Source organism: Ursus americanus, chromosome 29 (assembly GCF_024610735.1).
Source record: "Ursus americanus isolate L20-20 chromosome 29, mUrsAme1.1.p, whole genome shotgun sequence".
NCBI classification, from domain to species: Eukaryota; Metazoa; Chordata; class Mammalia; order Carnivora; family Ursidae; genus Ursus; species Ursus americanus.
In genome coordinates this window covers 8737212-8757687 of record NC_142155.1, presented here as the reverse complement: position 1 = coordinate 8757687, position 20476 = coordinate 8737212, and the positions used below count along the sequence as shown (strand labels likewise).

The window sequence follows — 20476 nt, the reverse complement described above, 5'->3', positions numbered from 1 at the left end:
CAGATTTATGGAGAGATATGTTGAGATTTGGACACTGTGTCAAAGACTGAAGCCTTGACTTGACCCCAGTATTCCTTTCCCCTCTTACATAGTAACAGAGTAGCTGATTTTAGTTTGGCACAACGGTCACCCAAAATAAAGGTGACATTTCACACTAACAGCTAGATATAGCCAAATGACTAAGTTCTGGCTAATGGTATGGAATATAAATTTGTTGTTATAAGTTACGTTTGCAACTTCCAGGAAGTGTACTTAAATGGAAGGGTGGGGATTTTTCCCTGCCCTTTCTCCTTCTTGCAGGGGAATATGGACATCGTAGCCAGAGCTCTATTAACAATCTTGGATCATCCGTTTAACTGGGCCATGGAAACCACAAAACAAAGAGCAGCAAGATAGAAAGAGCCTGGGTCTTTGGCTTTTTAAACATGAGTTATAAAGAAATTGCTACTTGTTCAGGCTAGATATTTTGTGACTTTCTGTTAGTCATGGCTGAATTTTAATCCTAATAAATATCAAATGTGTTAATTTTGAGTTGTCTGTAGAACTTCGGGGAGGGACATACTGTTGGATGTACTGATATAAAACCAGGTAAGACATCAGCATTGGAGACAGTCTATAAGTGACCACACGGAGGTCACTCCCTGAAAGCAAGTCCATGTGATTTTTCCAATAACCATCAGCAGCCTGATCTAAGAGTGAAAAAGTTAATAAGTGTTCTTTTAGACATTCACATTTGAATTCATTTTCTAACCACAAGTATAGAGTGACTTAGGGATCAATGTTAATTTGTATTTAAAAGATTGCCTTTGAAAATAAAAGATTTATCACAGCTGTTCTTTATATAATTTGCTACTTTTTATAAGGCGCTCAAATCATATGAGAGCAGTATAATCAAACCCTTTTTATTATGGAGAAATTATTACTAAAACCAAATGAGGACATAACCCAATGTGCCAAATACCGTACAAGATAGATAAAAAATCATAAATACTTAGGAACAATTACATTCACTTTATTTGTACAAAAATTAAATGCAAGCTTGAGCAACCCCATAGGTAGCTAATTCTTTACAGACTCAAAAATACACGCTCACAAATCTGAGAAAATATACATGTAGCCACCCGTTAAACTTACTTAAAAAAAAAAAAACACTAATCCCACTGTACAAAATATTCTTGTAAGAATACTCGGAAATTAGTATCTATGTATGTGCTGTTTTTAAATTTTGAAATATCTCCCACAGATCTCATTCGAAGCTATAATCCCTTCCCACTTCTTAGACTAGTTTCTTAAAAATAAGAGCCCTAGCTTCAAATATAAATTATAGAAAATGAATTTCTTATAACACTTTCAAGTTTAAAGGGCTAGAAAAAGTGTTTCAGGTTGTGCTAGGTTTCCTCCAAAGTAAGTTTGAATAAACAAAACAGCACTCACATGTTTGATTTTGTGGGGTTTTAGTTTTTAAACCCAGGCTACCTGGCCTCTTCTCCCTGTCATGTGTCCATATTCACTCAATCAGGTATTACAAAAATAAATTTAACATAAGAGTCACCAAACCTAAGGAGAAAATACACTATGAAAATAAAAATCACAACATATATGTCAGCTAGATATTAATTTTGTGCTTATCCCTCGGCTAGAACTGTCTCAGCCCCTCATCCCCTCTCCCAGCACAGACTAGCAAGTAGTTCAATCAGTACATCGCGCGATGTCAAGAATCAAACCCACATAGAGCCAGTGAGGGAAGATAGGATTCCTTTGTGCCTCAAACTCATGTGGTCTTGGGACTCAGCTGGGTCAGTGACAAGGAACTGAACCTGTCTTCAATCTCCTGATACAGAGGCTCTTCATTAAGGAGCATCAGAAACCAAAATTAATCAGAAACTTAATCAGAATAATTTGATAGAACTGTAAGGTTTGAAAGCTCCTGCCCAGAGAGTTAGTGTACCCAGGAGGGGAGCCGGGCTATCTGGTAATAAAACTGGGTTAAGAACCACAAGACCTAGAGTCTTAGTCTTGTTCTGATTCTAATTAGCTGAGTCTGTTTCCTTCTCCATAAAGCAGAGAACTGAACTGGGATGATCTCAGTAGTCTCTTCTGACTTTAAAAATGTAGGTTACAGAAGGGAGGGGGTTTGGGGGAAGGGGTATTAAGGGGAGCACATGTGCTGATGAGCACTGGGTGTTATACGCAGTCATTAGAATCGTTGAACACTACATCAAAAACTAATGATGTACTATATGCTGGCTAATTGAACATAATAATACAATTTTTTTTTTAATGTAGGTACTGGGGAATTACAGGTGAATGCTCTGACTTTAGCACTATCTGCTAGAAACCTCCCGAACACAATGTATTCATGTATTGTCATTTCCTTTGGATCTTGGCCTCCAGGAAGTATGTAACTCAAATGTTTTGCTCTGTAGCAAAGTTTTTATCACTACCTCTCTCCTTCGATTGATGTTGGTTCTTTCAAACCAACATTTACATTGTTTTCTTTGCTGTTTAGAATGAAGTTACTGAATTCGTCAAAGTGCAAAAGGAAATTTTTACATCTAGGAAATTTCAAGAAATTTTTAAAACTAAATGTAAAAATTTCCATTAAGGAATTTTCCTTTTTGCATTAAACATGTTATTGGGTAAAATATGGTATAGGAAGGTGATTAAATCAAAATCATGTGGGTTGTTAAAGATTATTTGGTTGTTTGGGGTCTCCTAGGATACTTCGTTGTTTTTCCACCAACCCACACGTCCTCTACATTCCCAATAAAGCCTCTGGAATCCGCTGAGCTTTTTAAGGCTCTCGACATTCTCTATGACTTCACCGTATCATTAAAAATCTAAAGTTATTTAGCATAATTTTTAATAGTATTAGCAAGATTTGTAACCGTATCCAAGAATATAAACTTGTTTGTTGTGACAACCGCCTGAACACTCCAAAAGGTCATTCAAAGAAAAAACATACCATGTCAAATTTTCAGTAGTTTTATTGAAAAATGCCTCTTTTGTTTCAGAAATAAATAATATAAGGCAGTGAAATTCACAATCTGCAGTTAAAATATAAAAGCAGCAATTCTATGTTCATAGTCTTGCAAACATTTTCCAACTGCTTTTGATAACTAAGAAACATTATGTTCTGAAAAAAAAAAGTTCATACTAAATATACAACACAAACATGCAACTCCATCTCTGCAGAATAATCTGCAATTGGGCATAAATGTTAGTGTGTCTAAAACAAGGAGGTTTAAGGCAATATGGAACTGTATCCAGTTGATACAATACTTTCAGCTACATGGCTTAAGGTTTGTGGTTGTTAAAGAGATGTATAAGAGCATTCTATGCCCTAAGGTATAACAGAAGATAGAAAAGGAAGAGAAATAATTGAAATGGAGTTTTTTTTCTTTCCTCCTTTTCGGTTTGAGGAGGGGAATTACTTGAATCGTGGTATGGTTGAATTGCAAACAAGTATTGGAAAAGATGAACTGCCCTCTCGAAATATACAGTAGTTCTGGGTTCCAGGACTTACTGCTTAACCTAAGAGTTTCACTGAGGCTGCCCTTCCTGCTAACTAAAGGCACAAGGCACGTTCTCTCCTTGCAGCTTTTGCGAGCAAAGTATTTTGCAAGCATTTCAAGGGCAAAGGCAAAAATGTCTACAAGACTGCGTGCAGGGAGCTAGGTTTCCTGCAGAAACAAGGTTCTCTACAGTCAGAAAGCGCACTCTTGGGTGAAGCAACGCCGGAAGAAAAAACGCTGATAACACGTTCACTGCTCTGACCTGCAAATGAAAATCCCAACACCTCCCCCCAGCGTGGCCGCGCGCGCGCGCGGTCTCAGCTTCACTGCCCGGGGCCGCGAGGCAGGGCGCGCCGCCAGCGCCCGTGGGGAGGCTGCTCTTCGCCAGGCTCGTCGGCGCCGTAGTCCTCGTACTCGTCCGCCGTCCGCTCGGGCTCCACCGGCACGATGAAGGGCTCGCGCTCGGGCGGGTAAGCCCCGCCCTCGGGCACGTAGGGCTCTGTCCGATTCAACATGACAGTTACGGCATGATTTGGAAGGCACACACACAGCAAAAGCTAAATCATCACCCGAGGTGATGGCACTCCAGTCTTAATCTCATCACTATAAATAGATAGGTTACAATGTTCTGATTACGTCCATTTGCAGAGAGAATTTGGCGATGATCAAATAATGAAATGGCCCTTTTTTTTTAACCTTCAAGGATGCAGCAGTAAATACAATCATTGCACAAGTGCCTGGGACCGGTCAGAGGCTGCGCAGAAGACCTGCGAGCGCACAAACCTAGACAAGATTTTCGCAAATCCCCAAGCAACTGTTCATGAGTTCAGACTCCTCAATTCAAAGAACAATTTGGAAAGGTGAGGAGGTAAGGGGAGGTTTTATTGGCTCCTAGAAACTGAACTGTGGAGGTGAGAAGCCACTGTCACCAGGTAATATACAGTACGTGACATTTTCTGTGGCTGTCTCTCCCACGGACTGAGTTACAGTCGGTGGGTGAGGAACACCAGTGACTACAGCGAAACAGGAAGAAAAAAGGTGATTATAAAACTTTGGTTTAAAAATTGCAATTACAAAACCCAAATGAGAGTACATGTACAAAAAATAAGAAAATAAGACGCACGCCCTGAATCAGACACGTCGCTAACAAGCAAGAGATGAGGAGATTCCATTCGGTGTTATTCCGGCACAGAGCAAGCAGCAGGCTTTGATGCAGAAGCTTATTGTAGAATTGTTAAGTGATTTTAGTGGACAGGATCACATACAAATCATTTACAAGCCACAATTAGTTTATTATTTACATAAGACATTTCTCTTTAACCAGGTTAATTGTTTTTCTTGAAATGGCATAATCTCCGCTCGTTAGTAGTTTTATTATGCGCCTCTTTCACAACTGAGGCTCCTCATGGTTGTGGGTTTGAACTTTTTTTTTAAATAATATTTTTCTACATTATGACTGAAATGCATCAGGCTTATAAACTAACACCACTGCTTTTGTCTCATTCAAGTTAGTATAAAGAGTCTCCACCCTCCTTTATGATGTCCACCCGGTTCTTTAACCATATCTGTGGTGAAATTTCCATACAGACTCATTTCCTAATAAGCACGTGCGCAAACATCTCAGAAACAGGATTTTCATGTATTCAAACTGTAAGCAGCACTGGCGACTTAGAAAATTTGTTAGCCGGAACCTGAAACAGGTCAAAGATGATAGTTTTTAAAAGTTGAATTACTATGCAAAAAATATATATACACATCCATCTAAGTATGTAATGGTTAAAATATATATATATATATCCATATATTTCCAGTTATTCATACATACCATAAGGTAGAGGTGATTAAAATTTATAAAGAATTAAATTGTAAATTTGTGAATAAGTTGCATGAGAAATTTGCATTAAAATTCATTATTACTTTTGGTCATATGTAAGTATGCACATAAATATATAGATATATAGATATTTAGATATTCAACTACTCATGCACTATTTGCTAGTAGCCAACCATATCAAACAGCAGTATCATTTTTAAAACTTGCAAGATGCTTGAGGGTGCGCTGATGAAAAGGTCACCACTGACCACAGCATGAGTTCCTTATTCCCAGATCAACATATCTCCCCTGTCCCCACATTCCCCAAAAGAAGGCATAAGAGGCCTGGCCTCTATAATGGTCAAACACTAGATTTGCACTACCAACTCTTTGAAAAAATCAAGTCCCAGATTTTATGAACATTAATACTATGGACAGTGTGAGACAGTGAATTATTTTCAGTTGTCTGCACCATGTTATCAAGTAGTCTGCCTAAACATTAGATACCCAAAACAATTTCTTAGTATGTATTCTTGCCATTCTACAATTAAATTCAACAAATCCCTATTACAAATCTTTAGGTTTAAAAAAAAAAAAAAAGTCATTTGATAACATTCTCTGAACTCCCAAAAGAAATTAAGGAGAGGTTTACGATGTGATTTGGCAAATGTAGAAATACAGGAAGAAAGAGCAAATAATTCTTCAACTCCTAACAATGAAGTAATGTTTTAGCTTTGAGAGAGGACAATGTTACTACATAATCAAAACACGTAACTGAAAGAGTTGACATCTTTAAGAAATCCCCAAATCAACCTTCCTTCAATCCTGGAGAACTTGATTTCCATAAAGGTTCTTAATTCAGGTGAATGTGGGTTCCTACATCGGCAACAACATACCTGGATAGCCTTGCCCATTGTATGGGATGCTGGCACACTGGGACGAGTCACAGTATCCAGGAGGACCTGGGGGGCCTCGGATACCTGAGTTTCCAGGACGACCCGGGGGGCCAGGGGGTCCTCTTGATCCTGTGGACCCTGGTGGACCCGTTCTGGATTCTCCTTGTGGACCTAGTACGGGGTTAAAACAAAGATTTCCCCTTTTTTGCTAAATACATCTCCTGAGGCAATCAACAATTCTCAAGACTACATGATTCACTAGGGTATGTTAAGAAAGTATTTCCTTAAGAGATCACCAGTATGAACCAATGTGTGGAACTTTCTTACCAGTGATCCACCGAGAGTTAATGACAGAGATATAACTACTTTAACGATTTTATCCAAAGAAAATTCACTTACCAAGAATTAAGCCAAACTAAAGATCTCAATGAGATCCCCGGATGGCTCCCACACTTACAGAAATAAAACTCTCTGAAGGACATGGCTATATTAGCCACATCAGACTGCCAGGAAAACATGGGAATGCCTGCTCCACACCTCCTGACTATGTAAAGTGATGTTATTTCTGGATCAAGTTATACTTATTTACGGTTAACATAAACCTAAAGATTTAACCACCAGGGCTGACCTTGGTTACAAGGGTCTTGTGGACCTTACAATGAAGAAAAACAAAACTTCATTTTCAGTCTAGGAAACGAAGTGCATAAAACAACTGGACGACTATTATTTCTTTCCAAAACATCAATAAAGAAACTGTGAATGAAATCTTGCAATGTGTCAGGCTTTTTAGTGAGAATATATTTTTGCAGTCTGCGAGCAACATCTTAAAGAATATGAGAAGAAACAGGAAATAACACCATCCTTAAAGGCTATGTGGCCAAACAAAACAAGTAGGAATTCCATAAAAACGGAAACAACAACCCTCTGTGTCACTAAAACTCATACCCTCGTATGTTAAAGTGATAGGAAATGCTTAATGGAACACATTCAGTTTCTTGAACAAAGAGAACATAAAAATGAGGAGTTATACAAGCTGAACTTCTTGCTAAAATATATTCATGGGGGCAGGCATGCCCGAAGCTAACAGGCTGAAATTGTGAATCTCTTGGGGTTGTATGCTCTCCCACTGTTTCTGCTGTTTACTTATTTGATGTCCGGGCAAACATACCTGGGGGGCCAGGCAGCCCTCGAGGTCCTGGAGACCCAATACCCCTTTCGCCCTTCTCTCCCGGCAATCCTAAGCAAGGACAAAAAGAGAAAGCACAGGGAGAAAATTACTGAAAAACACGTAGTTTTCATCTTAACTGATAATACTTAATTCAAGTAATTCACTTCTTTTAGTGAAAGCAGAACCTAATTTTTCACAAAAGTTCACTTTTGAAGCTAACTTCTTTCTAGACATTTGGGTAATTCCAGATTCATGGCCAAGAAACAAATCTGGCTACAAGTCAGGGGAAAAATTATTTGAAGAAAACAAACATGTCTAATATATTTTTTTTTAGAAACAGTAATTAAGAACAGGAATCTTGAATAAATAGTTTCAACTCATTGAGAAACATCTTAAAGGTATCTTGTCTTTGGTAGCCCCACTGCACAGCATCCAAACCGTCAGAATTACCAAAGTATCTAAGTCTTCTCCAGAATATCAACTGCTGCTTTAACAAGAGCGAACCCCAGGATCCTGAAACATCTGGAATCAAATCATCTTATTTTTCTTCTTTTCCTTCAATGACACTTACCTACCATGAAATTAAAGCCAAACAAACACGTAAGACGAGTGCCAGGCCCTGAATAAAGTCACCAAGAGAATTTGGATCTAAAACTGTAGGGCTACTTAAGTACATTCTGTTGGTGCCCAACTCTTGCCAGTCACAATAATTAATCAGATTTTAGCATCTGAGTGAGTTTGCCAAAATACAGTTTCTTCCATCAACAATGACAACAACCATCAGAACATAGCATTATCTTTACTGAGATCTCCTGACAAAATCTTCCTGTGTTCTTTGATACAGATCTTGATGGCCTGGGGCTGCCTGAATGAAAAGACAGGTTCATGGACACACAGCTCTTCTGGGGCTGTCCAAACAAGAATAGTTAAAGCAGTTTGCCAAGTTCAGTCTTCCATGTGCTTTTCAACCTGACCCAGATCCCACACTTGCGAACTCCTTCCTTTATCCCTGCGTAGCAGCCAGAGACACCCACCTCGTTCACCCGGGGGTCCCTGCATCCCTGGTGTGCCGGGGAAGCCTGGTCGCCCCCCAGGTCCTGGTTCTCCTCTGGCTCCCGCGCTGCCAGGGGGGCCTGGGGGACCCGGTGGGCCTGGTTGGTTACGACTGGAGTGATAGTCATTTGGAATCTGATTCAGCATCTGATTGAATCTGTTCATCTGACCTACAAACAGAAGGAAGACTTGTTAGTAAGAAACCCAGTAGGGAAGGGATGAGATGGTGAAACTTTTTTCTCATAGTGGCTAGTGAAATAAATCTCTATTCCTCCCCTTCCAGGACACATTCTAATTAGAAGCCTAAATATAAAACACTCCAGCCATCCAGGACAAAAATGATCCCTGATAAACAACTGTCTCCACAAAATACTGACCAGGAAGCCACGGCATTACTATAGGCCATAAAAGAGTTGTAAAAGTTCAATATGGCTCTGAGATAAAGCCCTGGGGTTTGCCAGATGATGTCACTCAAAAGAGAATCTTTCTTAAATTAAGAAAGTATACCATTTTTGAGTGTACCTAAGAATGACAATCGGGCTGCAGTGTCAATCAGAATCGCCTACGGGATCCTTTAAAAAATATAGATTTCTGGGCCTCATCTCCAAAGACCCTGATTCGCTATGTTTTGGGTGGCCCAGGAACCCTCATTTTTAACAAGGTGATTCTAACGCAGGTGTTCCTCAGGATCACACTTGAAGAAACACTGTTTAGACTTCTGAAATAGAGAACCTTGAGTTTAAGGCCATACTCGGTTTGCGGGCACTGAGCTTTATTACGTGGTAGGCTTCATAGAATAAGAAGAAAGAGTCTGAAAAATAAGGAGGCAATAAAAAGGTTCCCACCAAAATGTACTTTCTGTGATCAAATTAGTCTTGATGGGCCTCTTTCCTTAAAGTTATAGAATAACGTAAAGTTTCTAACGTTAAAAATCCAGTGTTGGCTGCTTGTACGTACACCCAGGTGAAGATCACTGAAAATCCTAATAAGGAAATTGAAAAGCCCTTTCAAAATATGATTTTGCATCAGATTAAGTACAGGATAGTAGACTATTGTTTTACTTTGGGTTCTTACTTTATCTTAATGACAGTCATTAAAATATCACTAGTTTTATCTAACCAGATCCAAAACTGAGAATGTGTAAAAATACGAGATCATCAAAATGAAATAGAAACAAGTATCTTAGAAACTTTATGTTCAAACTCTGCATTTTCCTGCAATAAATTTAAAGACCATTCATACATTAAAAATAAAAGAAATGTTACCACTTATCAATTGTTCACAGACTTGTCTTGCAACTGCTCGCATCATGTTCTGGGAAGCAATGTCTCCCTTGTTAATTAAATCAATGAGAATCATTAGCATATTATTTCTATAGTTTCAGACTTCAATGTTTAACACACAAAATAAATGTGAATCAGATTTTAAGAAATACATACTCTATCGCCTTTCTCTCCTTTCAATCCAGACGGACCCTGAAATACAGGAATTTCATAGATTAGAAACCGACAAACACGATCTAAAATGATTCATGAAGGCACATGATGAAAGACAGCAAGGTCTGCTTTCTAACAGATTAGCAAAATGACACAGCATATTGATAGCCAAGTTACTCGCATTTTGCCTGTCTGTAAAAAGCAATCTTTCTGTCTTTCCCTGTCTCTGTCTCTCTCAGAAGCACATATCCTCCAAATTAGTGCTGAGATGTGAATTTTATGATCACACACTTAGAAGTTACATACGCTACATACATTTATGAATGCTGTTCACGATATAAGCCTGGAACTAAAATATGGATGAGAAATTGCCATTGGTACCATTATACTTTCCATCCCCATGGCTGGGCAGCTCAGCTTCTTATGTAGATTGTCCATGAGGTGCAGTTCTAGTAAGAACCAGTGGACTCTTGGTCAATTTCCTAACTAAATATGTATCTCTAACTTCTTCCAATAATTGTGTGTGTGTGTGCGCACGTGCGTGCATGTGTACATTGGGTATAAAAGGAGCCATGCGTCTCTCTTACTAAATAACTCAATCCAAATGGTGGTCCCAAATCGAAACACAGCCACAGAATATTTGTCCCTACTCTGTCAAGCCTCTCATTGGCCATGAGAGGATCTTCAAAAGGTTTTCTAAAGTGCAAGAAGTTTTTGTCTTTCCATAATGTGTTTCTAGGCTGCCAACTGCAATCATGGAAGGAACATCCAAACCATTGACAAACCCAGTGCTCAGATAATACCCCACACCAAACCAGCCTCCAAGAATTTTGCCTGAACAACTCCAATATCTTCCTCACTGGTCTTTCTGCTTTCCCATTTTGCCCCTATAGAGTCTATTTTCCACACAGAAGCCAGAGCGATATTTTTAAAAGGGAAATAAGATTATGTCACTCCTTTGCCTCTAAGGGCTTCCCATCACACTTAGCATAAAATAAGAATTCCATATCCTAGGCTAGATGGTCCACATGATCACCTTGCCCGGCTCTCTGACCCTGCCTGTTATCCCTCTCCCCTTCAACGCCCTTCACTTCAAGTACGCAGGCCTCTCTGCTGTTCCTTCACTTGCCAGACTCATTTCTCACTCGGGGCTTTTGTTCGTACCTGGAATCTTCTTCCCACGGATCTTCAGCTTCCTCCCCCACATCACTACAGTGTCACCTCCTCAAAGGAGCTCCCTGACTACTTTATTTAAAATAGCCACCTTCTCATTATCAAATTACTCCCTGACCCCTTACTCTGTTTCCTTTTTCTTCATATCACTCAACACCACCAGAAACTATATTGTTTATTTATACGTTTTTGGTTTGTATCTCCCACTAGAATCTCCATGAGGACCAGGACTTTGTCTTGTTTACACAGACTTTGTTGTATCCCCAGACCCTGGAACACAGACTAACACATTTAGGCACTAAACAAAAGGGTGTTGAGTAAATGACTACAAATTCCACCAGCAGTTCCTTAAAACATCTGCTATACAACATCATGTTACAAGGTAGCAAGAAAATACCAATTGGTTACCATAGCTAATGACATGAGCTAACAGTGATTGAGCCAAGCTCTTTGCTGAGACTTTTATGTATCCACCTGCTAGCTTTAGTTTTAGAAATTAAAGGTAAGTCAGAAAAGAAGGAGCAATTTGCCACCTTAGAGAAAAGGGATCCCTCCTACATTGTTGGTGGGAATGCAAGTTGGTACAGCCACTCTGGAAAACAGTGTGGAGGTCCCTTAAAAAGTTAAAAATTGAGCTACCCTATGACCCAGCCATTGCACTACTGGGTATTTACCCCAAAGATACAGACATAGTGAAGAGAAGGGCCATATGCACCCCAATGTTCATAGCAGCATTATCCACAATAGCTAAATCGTGGAAGGAGCTGAGATGCCCTTCAACAGATGACTGGATTAAGAAGCTGTGGTCCATATATACAATGGAATATTACTCAGCTATCAGAAAGAACAAGTTCTCAACATTTGCTGCAACATGGACGGCACTGGAGGAGATAATGCTAAGTGAAATAAGTCAAGCAGAGAAAGACAATTATCATATGATTTCTCTCCTCTATGGAATATAAGAACTAGGATGATTGGTAGGGGAAGAAAGGGATAAAGAAAGGGGGGTAATCAGAAGGGGGAATGAAACGTGAGAGACTATGGACTATGAGAAACAAACTGAGGGCTTCAGAGGGGAGGGGGGTGGGGGAATGGGACAGACTGGTGATGGGTAGTAAGGAGGGCACGTATTGCATGGTGCACTGGGTGTTATACGCAACTAATGAATCATCGAACTTTACATCAGAAACCAGGGATGTACTGTATGGTGACTAACATAATAAAAAACATTAAAATAAAAAAAAAAAGAAGGATGAGGAAAATAAAGTGAGAAAAGAGGATAGATAAAGTCCAAATAAATGTTACTAAATTATAATAAGAAACCAGAATTTGGTGCTCCTTTGCCAAAAATATTAGACTCTCATGGAAACACTGTTATGACTTAGTTTGGAACCTTCTGTAAATTGCAAGGAATTTTTTCTTCTACATTTATTGCTACGTTCAGATTGTTCCTGGTGTGTGTGTGTGTGTGTGTGTGTGTGTGTGTGTTTTAATTTACTGCCACTCTGAGATTGTTCTAGTATATATGATTTGTAGAAAGCATCTTTATTGCCAGTGTCTAGAGATCACATTTCAAGTAAAGGGAGCAGAAGTTCCTTTTGGGTTTCTAGTTCCAGCCATCAATTACATCAGGTAGATTCTTATGTGAGACTACATTTCAGTCATACTCAAATGAAATAGAATTGTGAATGGGTAGAAAAGTTCCATGTGCTTCTAACTACTCTTGTGAAGTTTCTGCTATGATTCATTGAGGAAAAGAGAGCAATAAATTCTTGTGCTAGGGTACACACAGATTGTAAAGTATATCAGGAGTCCTTTCATCTTTATGCTGCTTGCTTAATTTTGTGTAAACATGGAAGGCAGGCTCTGTCACATAAAGATTCTACCCTAAGTTTCTTTGACATTAAACAGTTTTTAAGCAGGGGTTTATATAACTTGGACAATGCTTTAAAAAAAAAAAAAGTTCTGTCCAGAGAACAGCCCTGATGGATTTGTGTCATTGCTAATAGTTAGACTTCATTATCTTTGACATAAACTTTATCTTTTAGAATTCAATTCGGACAAATAAACTGCTGAAAATATTGTCACACGTTATACATACAAAGAAGGAAAAGGCTGTAAAGAAGATGATGCTCAACAGTTATTACAGATACTTCTGGGTTTGTAATTTTAGGAACTTCAAATTCAGTTTTGGAGGGACTAACGTGAAAATACTAGATCAGCATAATGCCATTTTAACTATTATTTTAACCAAACCATCTGACTGAAAGAAAGTTAAGCTGTACATAAATTGGAAAAGGGCCATATAAAACAGTAAAGTAGTAGATTAGAGAAATCCTTTTAATCCTGGGACTACTGTTCTAGCATCCTCAGTGAAAGAGAAATGAGTGAATGCGTGACGGGATGACCTTCATGAAGGGTTAACATCTGCAAACTCCGGACGGGACAGAGGCGCCGAGAATCACCATCACGTATTTTTCTATCTTAAACAGCATACCACTTCTAAATAAAAGAATCATTCTGCTGACCCAGCTTTGAGTGTTTATACAGTGCAGAAATATGTGTCTTGGCTCAAAATCCCATTCTCCTTTTAAAGAAACCCAATGACCACAATTTTCATCCCCAAATATTATAACTCAGAGAGAAAAACTTTAGAACTAGTACCAAGTGAAATCCATGGGTTTAGCATAGTTTCAACAAATGCTTCAAACCCATTACGGCAGAGAGAACATAAATAGGCCAAAGCCTTGCAGTATCCTTGTTACTTATGGCCACAGGGAAAGGACTCTCGACACGCAACCTGTCCACTTACGGGTCTGCCGTGGTCTCCGGGTTTTCCTGGTTTCCCGCTCGGTCCTGTAACGCCTGGGGAGCCTGGGCTTCCCTGCAACACACGGGCCAAGCCAAGAAAGGGAATGACACGATGAAAGAAAAATCCCATCTCAAGTAAACTAGCTAACGTGGCCAGCTTTTAAAGCCTTTCACAGAAGCAGCATGCAATAGGGAAGAGTAAAACCAAATTTTAAGATAGCAAAAGGGAAAAAGAAAATCTTGATAATTCTCAATCTTATGGAGTGTATAGTTCTCAAATATACTTTAGGACCATTTGAAAAAAATCTGTACATACACACGATCAGTTTTACAATTCACAGACTGTGATTTGCAGAAAGCAATCCCTGTTTTTTAGTTCCTTTCTATTACAAAACCAGAAAACCCATCAAAAGACAGGAGTGAAAACTTTGGCTGGGGAAGAAATTTAAAAAGTAGCTGGGTCTTTGCTAAATCGGGCACCGCTGTGGCCGAGTCTTCCTCTGTTGCTGGGAGTATGGCTCTCCGCCTAGAAATTCACTTTTTTTTTTTGGTGCCTTCTCTACACTTCCGCTTTCTTCTATCATATCAGCACCCTTCAGCCCATCCAAACCATAAAAATTTTTCCCTGTTGCTTTTAACACAGCTTTAAAAATCTTAGCCATATTTTTCAAAGAATATTTATAATCTCTCCTAACCAATACTTCATGTTCTAAAGCCTAAAATTTCCTGAAAATGGAATCATCAAATTTTGTAAGATAGGTAATCCTTTACTTTGTCACTTATGCAAATATTAAGTAAACTCTGTAGTAAATATTTAAAATGCAAGTTTATTATACATTTAAACTCTCTTCTACCTGAGAATATATATATTAAACATTAAGCATAAATAATAACATTACTTTAACACATTCTCTCAAGTCTTCACATCCTACCGTCAGACATGAAGAGCATCCATCATCTCACACAAGTTCATTATGATCTCACCCAGATGCACGTATGTAGATGCCACTTCCCAAATCATTGGCTTCAGTATCTTCCCCAAAGATCTTAATTAGAAGACCTACTTAGGTGAAACTTACTTCCCCAGAATGACTGATAGTGTAAGAAATATCCTTAAAATTGAAATACCACAGACTATAGATTCTTAAAATTTTAGAACACAAAGTAACCACTAGGGTCTTAAAACCCTACCACTCAATGTGGGGTTGGAAGGAACTGGAGCACTGTAACAGCCAGTGGCCAAGCTAGTTAAGGGTATTTTTTTATTTTTCAAATATAACTCGATTAAAAAGAAAGACTATTTTAACACATCTGCTTTCTGTAGCCCATTTTGATTTAGGAAAATAAAACCAACAGCTCCCTTGACCATGTACCCCACAGCACTGATGGAATGTGCCTCAAAGGCCAGATTACTGAGCTTTTCCCTAGCAAATGGGGGCAGAGGTTGTGAGGGGGAGAGACAACAATGTAATACGTTCAGTTCTTACCGGTGGCCCAGGGGGGCCCCTGGGTCCCATTGCACCATCTTTCCCAGTAAAGCCCTATTGTAAACATAAAATTAATTATGAATTAGTGAAAAAATGACTGAGTGAAAAAGAAAGATACTAAAGAGATTGCTAAGAGTGAAGGGTGAAGTACCCAAGTGCAAGTAACCTTCCAATATAAGACAAATACACACACAAAAAAAAGTTTTCCAATTTACATTATGCCTTTTATTGAATAATTTCCATACTTATTCATTTATATACTTATAAATAAAGTCATCTTAAGAGTCGCACTAGTCTTCTTACAAGAAGGTAGACTCCTTTTATAAAGATGCTAGCTTTTGCTTTTGTGCGAGTGTGAGGAAGCCTAGAGCAAGGCTAACCCTTTCTACCGAAAAGTCAATGTCCACAAACTAGCCCAGAAAGAATCAAAGTGGGAGGAAAGGAAATGTTGCTGACCAAAACTCATGGTATCATAAAAGATGAAGGAAAGTCCAACCACCTGAGTAAAATCTCCCTCACTTCCTAAGCAATGGCCAGACAGCCAAGGGCAGGACCACTGATGTCTCCACTCCTGGGGCATTTTTCTCCCCTACCCTGGAAAGGTGTGAAGTTATCTTAATTGCCTTCCACTCCAGAGAAAATCCTCAGGTCCCCAGCTAATTGTTTTAGTGGTTTGTCTCTCCTCATCTCACACAGAAGACCAGATCCGCATGGGTGTCAGGTTGACTGGGAAGAGAGTTGTGCCCCGGCAGTGCGGCGCCCCGCCCTGCAGGCCAGCTCTGTGGCTCTCACGGCCTGCCTCCTTATGAGTGCCAGATGACCTCTGCCTGGAATGAGTCACTCTGCTACCCAGTTAGCATTCATTCCAACAGTGAGATCTCTGAAATTCAGCAGAGGATTTCTGAGTCAGGTCTTTTTTATAGTTCTTGCATTCCTCTGTCAAAGGAGATTTTTGTCTCATTTTCTGCAGGGAATAAGAGTGATAATTTCATCCATATTCTTGGATTCTAGCAAAAATCAAGAGCCTTTGGATAACTGCCTGCATTATAAGTATCCATGCTTCCATTGATTTTACAACAGAGGAAGTTTAAATTATTTCCTTAAAATTGTATTAGAAATATTCCACCACCCCCACCCCCCAATTTTTTTTTTCCCAGAAACTTAAACAGATAAAGATTTCAGACTGTTTTCTGGGAGATCCAAGCCTGCTTAACAAAAAACAGACTCCAAGTTCATCTGATGTAACATCAACATTGCTTCTGAGAGCCACTTAAGCAGCAAAAATGCTCTGGTGGTATCGCTTGGGTAGTTTGAATCGCATTTCTTCCATCTAAATTTCTCCAACGTCTATATAGGACATCCTTTTATTTGTTTGTTTAGGTGGGTATTATATTTCTGAATAACCTTCCTTTAGTCAGCTTAAGAACTTCCTGATCAACCATATTTCCCCCAGCTTATGACAAATAAAAGTTGTATATATTTATGGGGTACAACATGATGTTTTGATGTATGCACACACACTGTGAAATGATTACCACAACCAAGATAATTGACATATACATCACCTCACATAGTTATCATTTTTTGAGTGCAGTGAGAACATTTAAAGATCTACTTATTAGCAAATTCAAGTATACTATATAGTATTATTAACTATAGTCACCAGGCTGTGCATTAGAGCTCCGCTCATTCATCCTATATAACAACCGCAACTTTGTAGCCTTTAACCAACATCTCTCTGTTTCCTCCTCACCTCTGCCCATGGCAACCAGAGAAGCAGTGATGGTGGCAACGGCTGCCTGACCACCAGTTCAGGAAGAACCTGTTGATGGGGCATCACTGGCGACCTACAGTGTCTGCAGGAAGCCCACAGCGGCTGGACATGGTGGGTCCAACCAGACTTCCGTAATAACAGCACCAAGTGAGTCAGCCCCTCATTACTTAATTGCAGTATCTTTGGTTTTGCTTTCTAACTGAATAGACTGACTTGTCACCTCTGCAATCTTACTATTGTCTTTTATTGTAAAATAAGAATTCAAAAAAACTGAAGTGCCAGTCTCAAAGGAGTCAGAAGAATGTATTACATAACTACCACCTCCGGGTCACAGATTTCCAAAGAACATGGTTTTCTCTTTGACCTCTCTCTCATCTAAACTCCAAAGTAGGCAAATAAAGTTCACTGGCATATCACCCACCATTTGATGTTATCTGGGTAGATCTTTGCTTCAACTGAATTACCCTCCTCTTCTGCCTGGTGTCTTAGAGGTATTAAGGTTAGCAAAGTTAACAAATCAGGGGCACCTGGGTGGCTCAGGCTGTTAAATATCTGCCTTGGGCTCAGGTCCTGTTCCCAGGGTCCTGGGATCTAGCCCCATGTTAAGCTTCCTGCTCAGCAGGGAACTTGCTTCTCCCTCTCCCCTGCCCCACCCCCAGCTCATGTTCTTTCTCTCAATCTCTCTCTCCACGCCTCAAATAAATAAATAAAATCTTTTTAAAAAGTTAACACATCAGTGTGTTAGTGATAGCTATTACAGTGTTAGCCCTTGCAGATCCTGCTGCCAATCAGCTTGAACTTGATCACTTAGAATACACACTGGTCCGGGCTATCGTCCGAACCCTAAGACACGGAAAAGGCAATGGTGCCTTGGTTCTGAATGACACTAAAATCTCTTACTAAAGTATTCATCGTTACCTATGCAAAGCCAAATGTTTCTGTAACGATGACTAGAATATGGAAGTTATGTTCGCTGTGCTTCTCATTACTTGTCCCAGAAAAGATTAGGTTTCCTGCACAGATTCCATCATAAGTCAAGAGAAACCTGAAAGCCGCCACAAATGAGCAAAATTCCTACTGAGAACAAGTTGTCTATCCCATTCTCAAGGTGTAAAAGTGGAATTTGGTTCTACACGTGATATAAAAGATGTCCTGACTTCATAGAAAACGCCATGGAAATGAAGACTACTCTCAGAGTTACATATAAGCTGCCTCATAGAAAGAACTTAATCTCAGGATTTAAAAGAATTTGTTAGGATTCTTGAATCTCTTTCCAATCAGCTAACACTCCTTTTATGAGCTTTTTTTCTGAATAGGATAAAATTTTTAAAAATTCCCGAAATGAAAATTTCAAGGACCTGCCAAAAGTCCCACCATTTTGTTTCATAGACCTTGAGACTGATCCGGTATCGGGTGGTCCACCAGCCTTCCACAAGATCTGTGAGTTCTGCATCTCCAGCCACGCAAGCTGAATTGTGGAGGGCTCTTAATTAATAGGCAACACTGTGATATTCTATCCGACATCATCAGAGCCCGCCCAAGAAAACTTACTCTATCTCCTGGAGGTCCCATTGGTCCTGGTGGGCCAGGTAATCCTGGGGTTCCCTACACAAAAGGAAACAAACAAGTGAAATGCTGTAATATAGTTCCTATATGGGAAAAGACACTTTTTATTCTTCAAAATGCTTGAAAAAAATTTCAGGGTGGGGAGGTGCCTGGGTTGCCCAGTCGGTTAAGCATCTGCCTTCAGCTCAGGGCATGATCTCAGGATCCTGGGATCGAGAGCCCTCCATTGGGCTCCCTGCTCAGCAGGGAGTCTGCTGCTCCCTCTCCCTCTGCCCCTCCTCCCCCACTCATGCACGAGCTCACTCTCTTTCTCTCTCTCTAATACATAAATAAAATCTTTAAAAAAAAATTTCAGGGGACTATGAAAAGCAGTAGAAAACCAGAACTAAGCACAGTGCCAGCCACAGAGTAGACGATTGTCAAGAAGCCAACACCTGAATTGAACAGCACGAACTTGACAACTAAGGCCAAGGGATGACATGGAAATAATAGGAAGCCCATAGCTTGGCTTCTGCTCTGCTGCTTCACCTGGGTTCACCTTTTGGGGCACTACAAGGGCAACTTTTCAAGTGGCACTTGACAAGTGAAAGAAAAGGCAACTTGAAGAACAACTCACTGTTCGGCCGGGAAGTCCTGGCTCTCCAGCATCACCTTTCATCCCCTGGCGCCCCTAGAGCAGCAATGGGAAAACAGTCCTCAGGCATTTTACAGTGATTACGTGAAAGAGGAAGACATGAGTCACTTCTGAAATCTGCATCACTTCATAAATCCAATATAAACACTTTTGGGAAGGTAGGTGAATACATCATTTTGGGGATTGATGCTCACTTTTTAAACTACAAGTGCTGTGTTCTGATTTCCACCTATAATATTAGAGGGTAATTTTATATAATTATGGGATGATATACCTACTTTAAAAGAACATAGTTTAACTTAAGGGATTTTCATAGAAATAAAATTTGAAGAGAAAAAACTTTTTTATTTAATATATTTAATTAAGTGCTAACTTTAATAGAAAGTCAATCAATGAAAATTGTGGTACAACATAATTTTGGTCTTTATAACTACATGCTAGAAGACATTTGTTACAGAGGCCAAGTTGAATTAATTAAAACTGATCGATTTAATAATAGTAGTAAGACAGGTAAAAGCCCCAAAACTCCCTTTTGGACATAAGAAGCTAAACACAGACGCAGTCAACACTTCTGAGCAAGGAAGCCCTATCCCTCCACGTGTCTCACTTCTAGCTATATCTGATGTCGATTATTTTTCCTCTAAGTGCCAAAAAAAATTTATCTGTCCTCTATGAAGGCATCTTCACAAGGAGTTTAGACTTGATTTTAAAACTATACAGTTATCATGTTCTTACTTGTCTACTGTACTTTTTTATTTTAAGGTATAGAAAAAATGGTAGTAGTTAAATAAAATATGAGTCTTAAAGGGTAAAAACCTTTTATAACTTCAGATTCACATTTGGAACAAAAGGTCAACATTCTACTTAAAAGTTTTTTTAAGGAAGTAATGACCTAGATAAACAATGCAAGCTTGCCTTGAGGTCATCAACATTAGCCACAGGCTGCCAAGGCTGAAAGCAATTTCAAGCTTTCAGAATGTTGAAGGATCAATGCATCACCTATTACTTTTTAAAGGTCAAATTAGTGGCAATAATTTTATCTACATGTTTATACATTATTACATACACTATTTACATATCTGAAATTATCTCAATGACTAACCTTGTTGAATTCTCAGAAAACATTTGAGTTTGGCAAAATACAGTAAAA

At 39.3% G+C, this 20476-nt stretch overlaps 1 protein-coding gene across 3 annotated transcripts in view; it reads right to left on the bottom strand.

Moving 5' to 3' along the window:
- Positions 1–2969: 2969 nt before the first annotated feature.
- The window catches only part of COL12A1 (collagen type XII alpha 1 chain), a 114797-nt gene continuing 97290 nt past the window's right edge, over positions 2970–20476 (bottom strand). For 2 of the 3 annotated variants that reach the window (XM_045803810.2, XM_045803826.2), the window contains 10 exons: positions 19309–19362; positions 18678–18731; positions 15353–15406; positions 13867–13938; positions 9885–9920; positions 9711–9777; positions 8427–8615; positions 7393–7461; positions 6225–6395; positions 2970–4014 (listed from right to left, as the gene is read on the bottom strand). In XM_045803810.2, the coding sequence (XP_045659766.2) occupies positions 3839–4014; positions 6225–6395; positions 7393–7461; positions 8427–8615; positions 9711–9777; positions 9885–9920; positions 13867–13938; positions 15353–15406; positions 18678–18731; positions 19309–19362 (942 nt within the window). In that variant the 3' untranslated portion in view covers positions 2970–3838. Of the gene's footprint in view, positions 4015–4786; positions 5207–6224; positions 6396–7392; positions 7462–8426; positions 8616–9710; positions 9778–9884; positions 9921–13866; positions 13939–15352; positions 15407–18677; positions 18732–19308; positions 19363–20476 lie in introns of those variants that run through there. The other variant, XM_045803819.2, reaches the window with a different exon arrangement.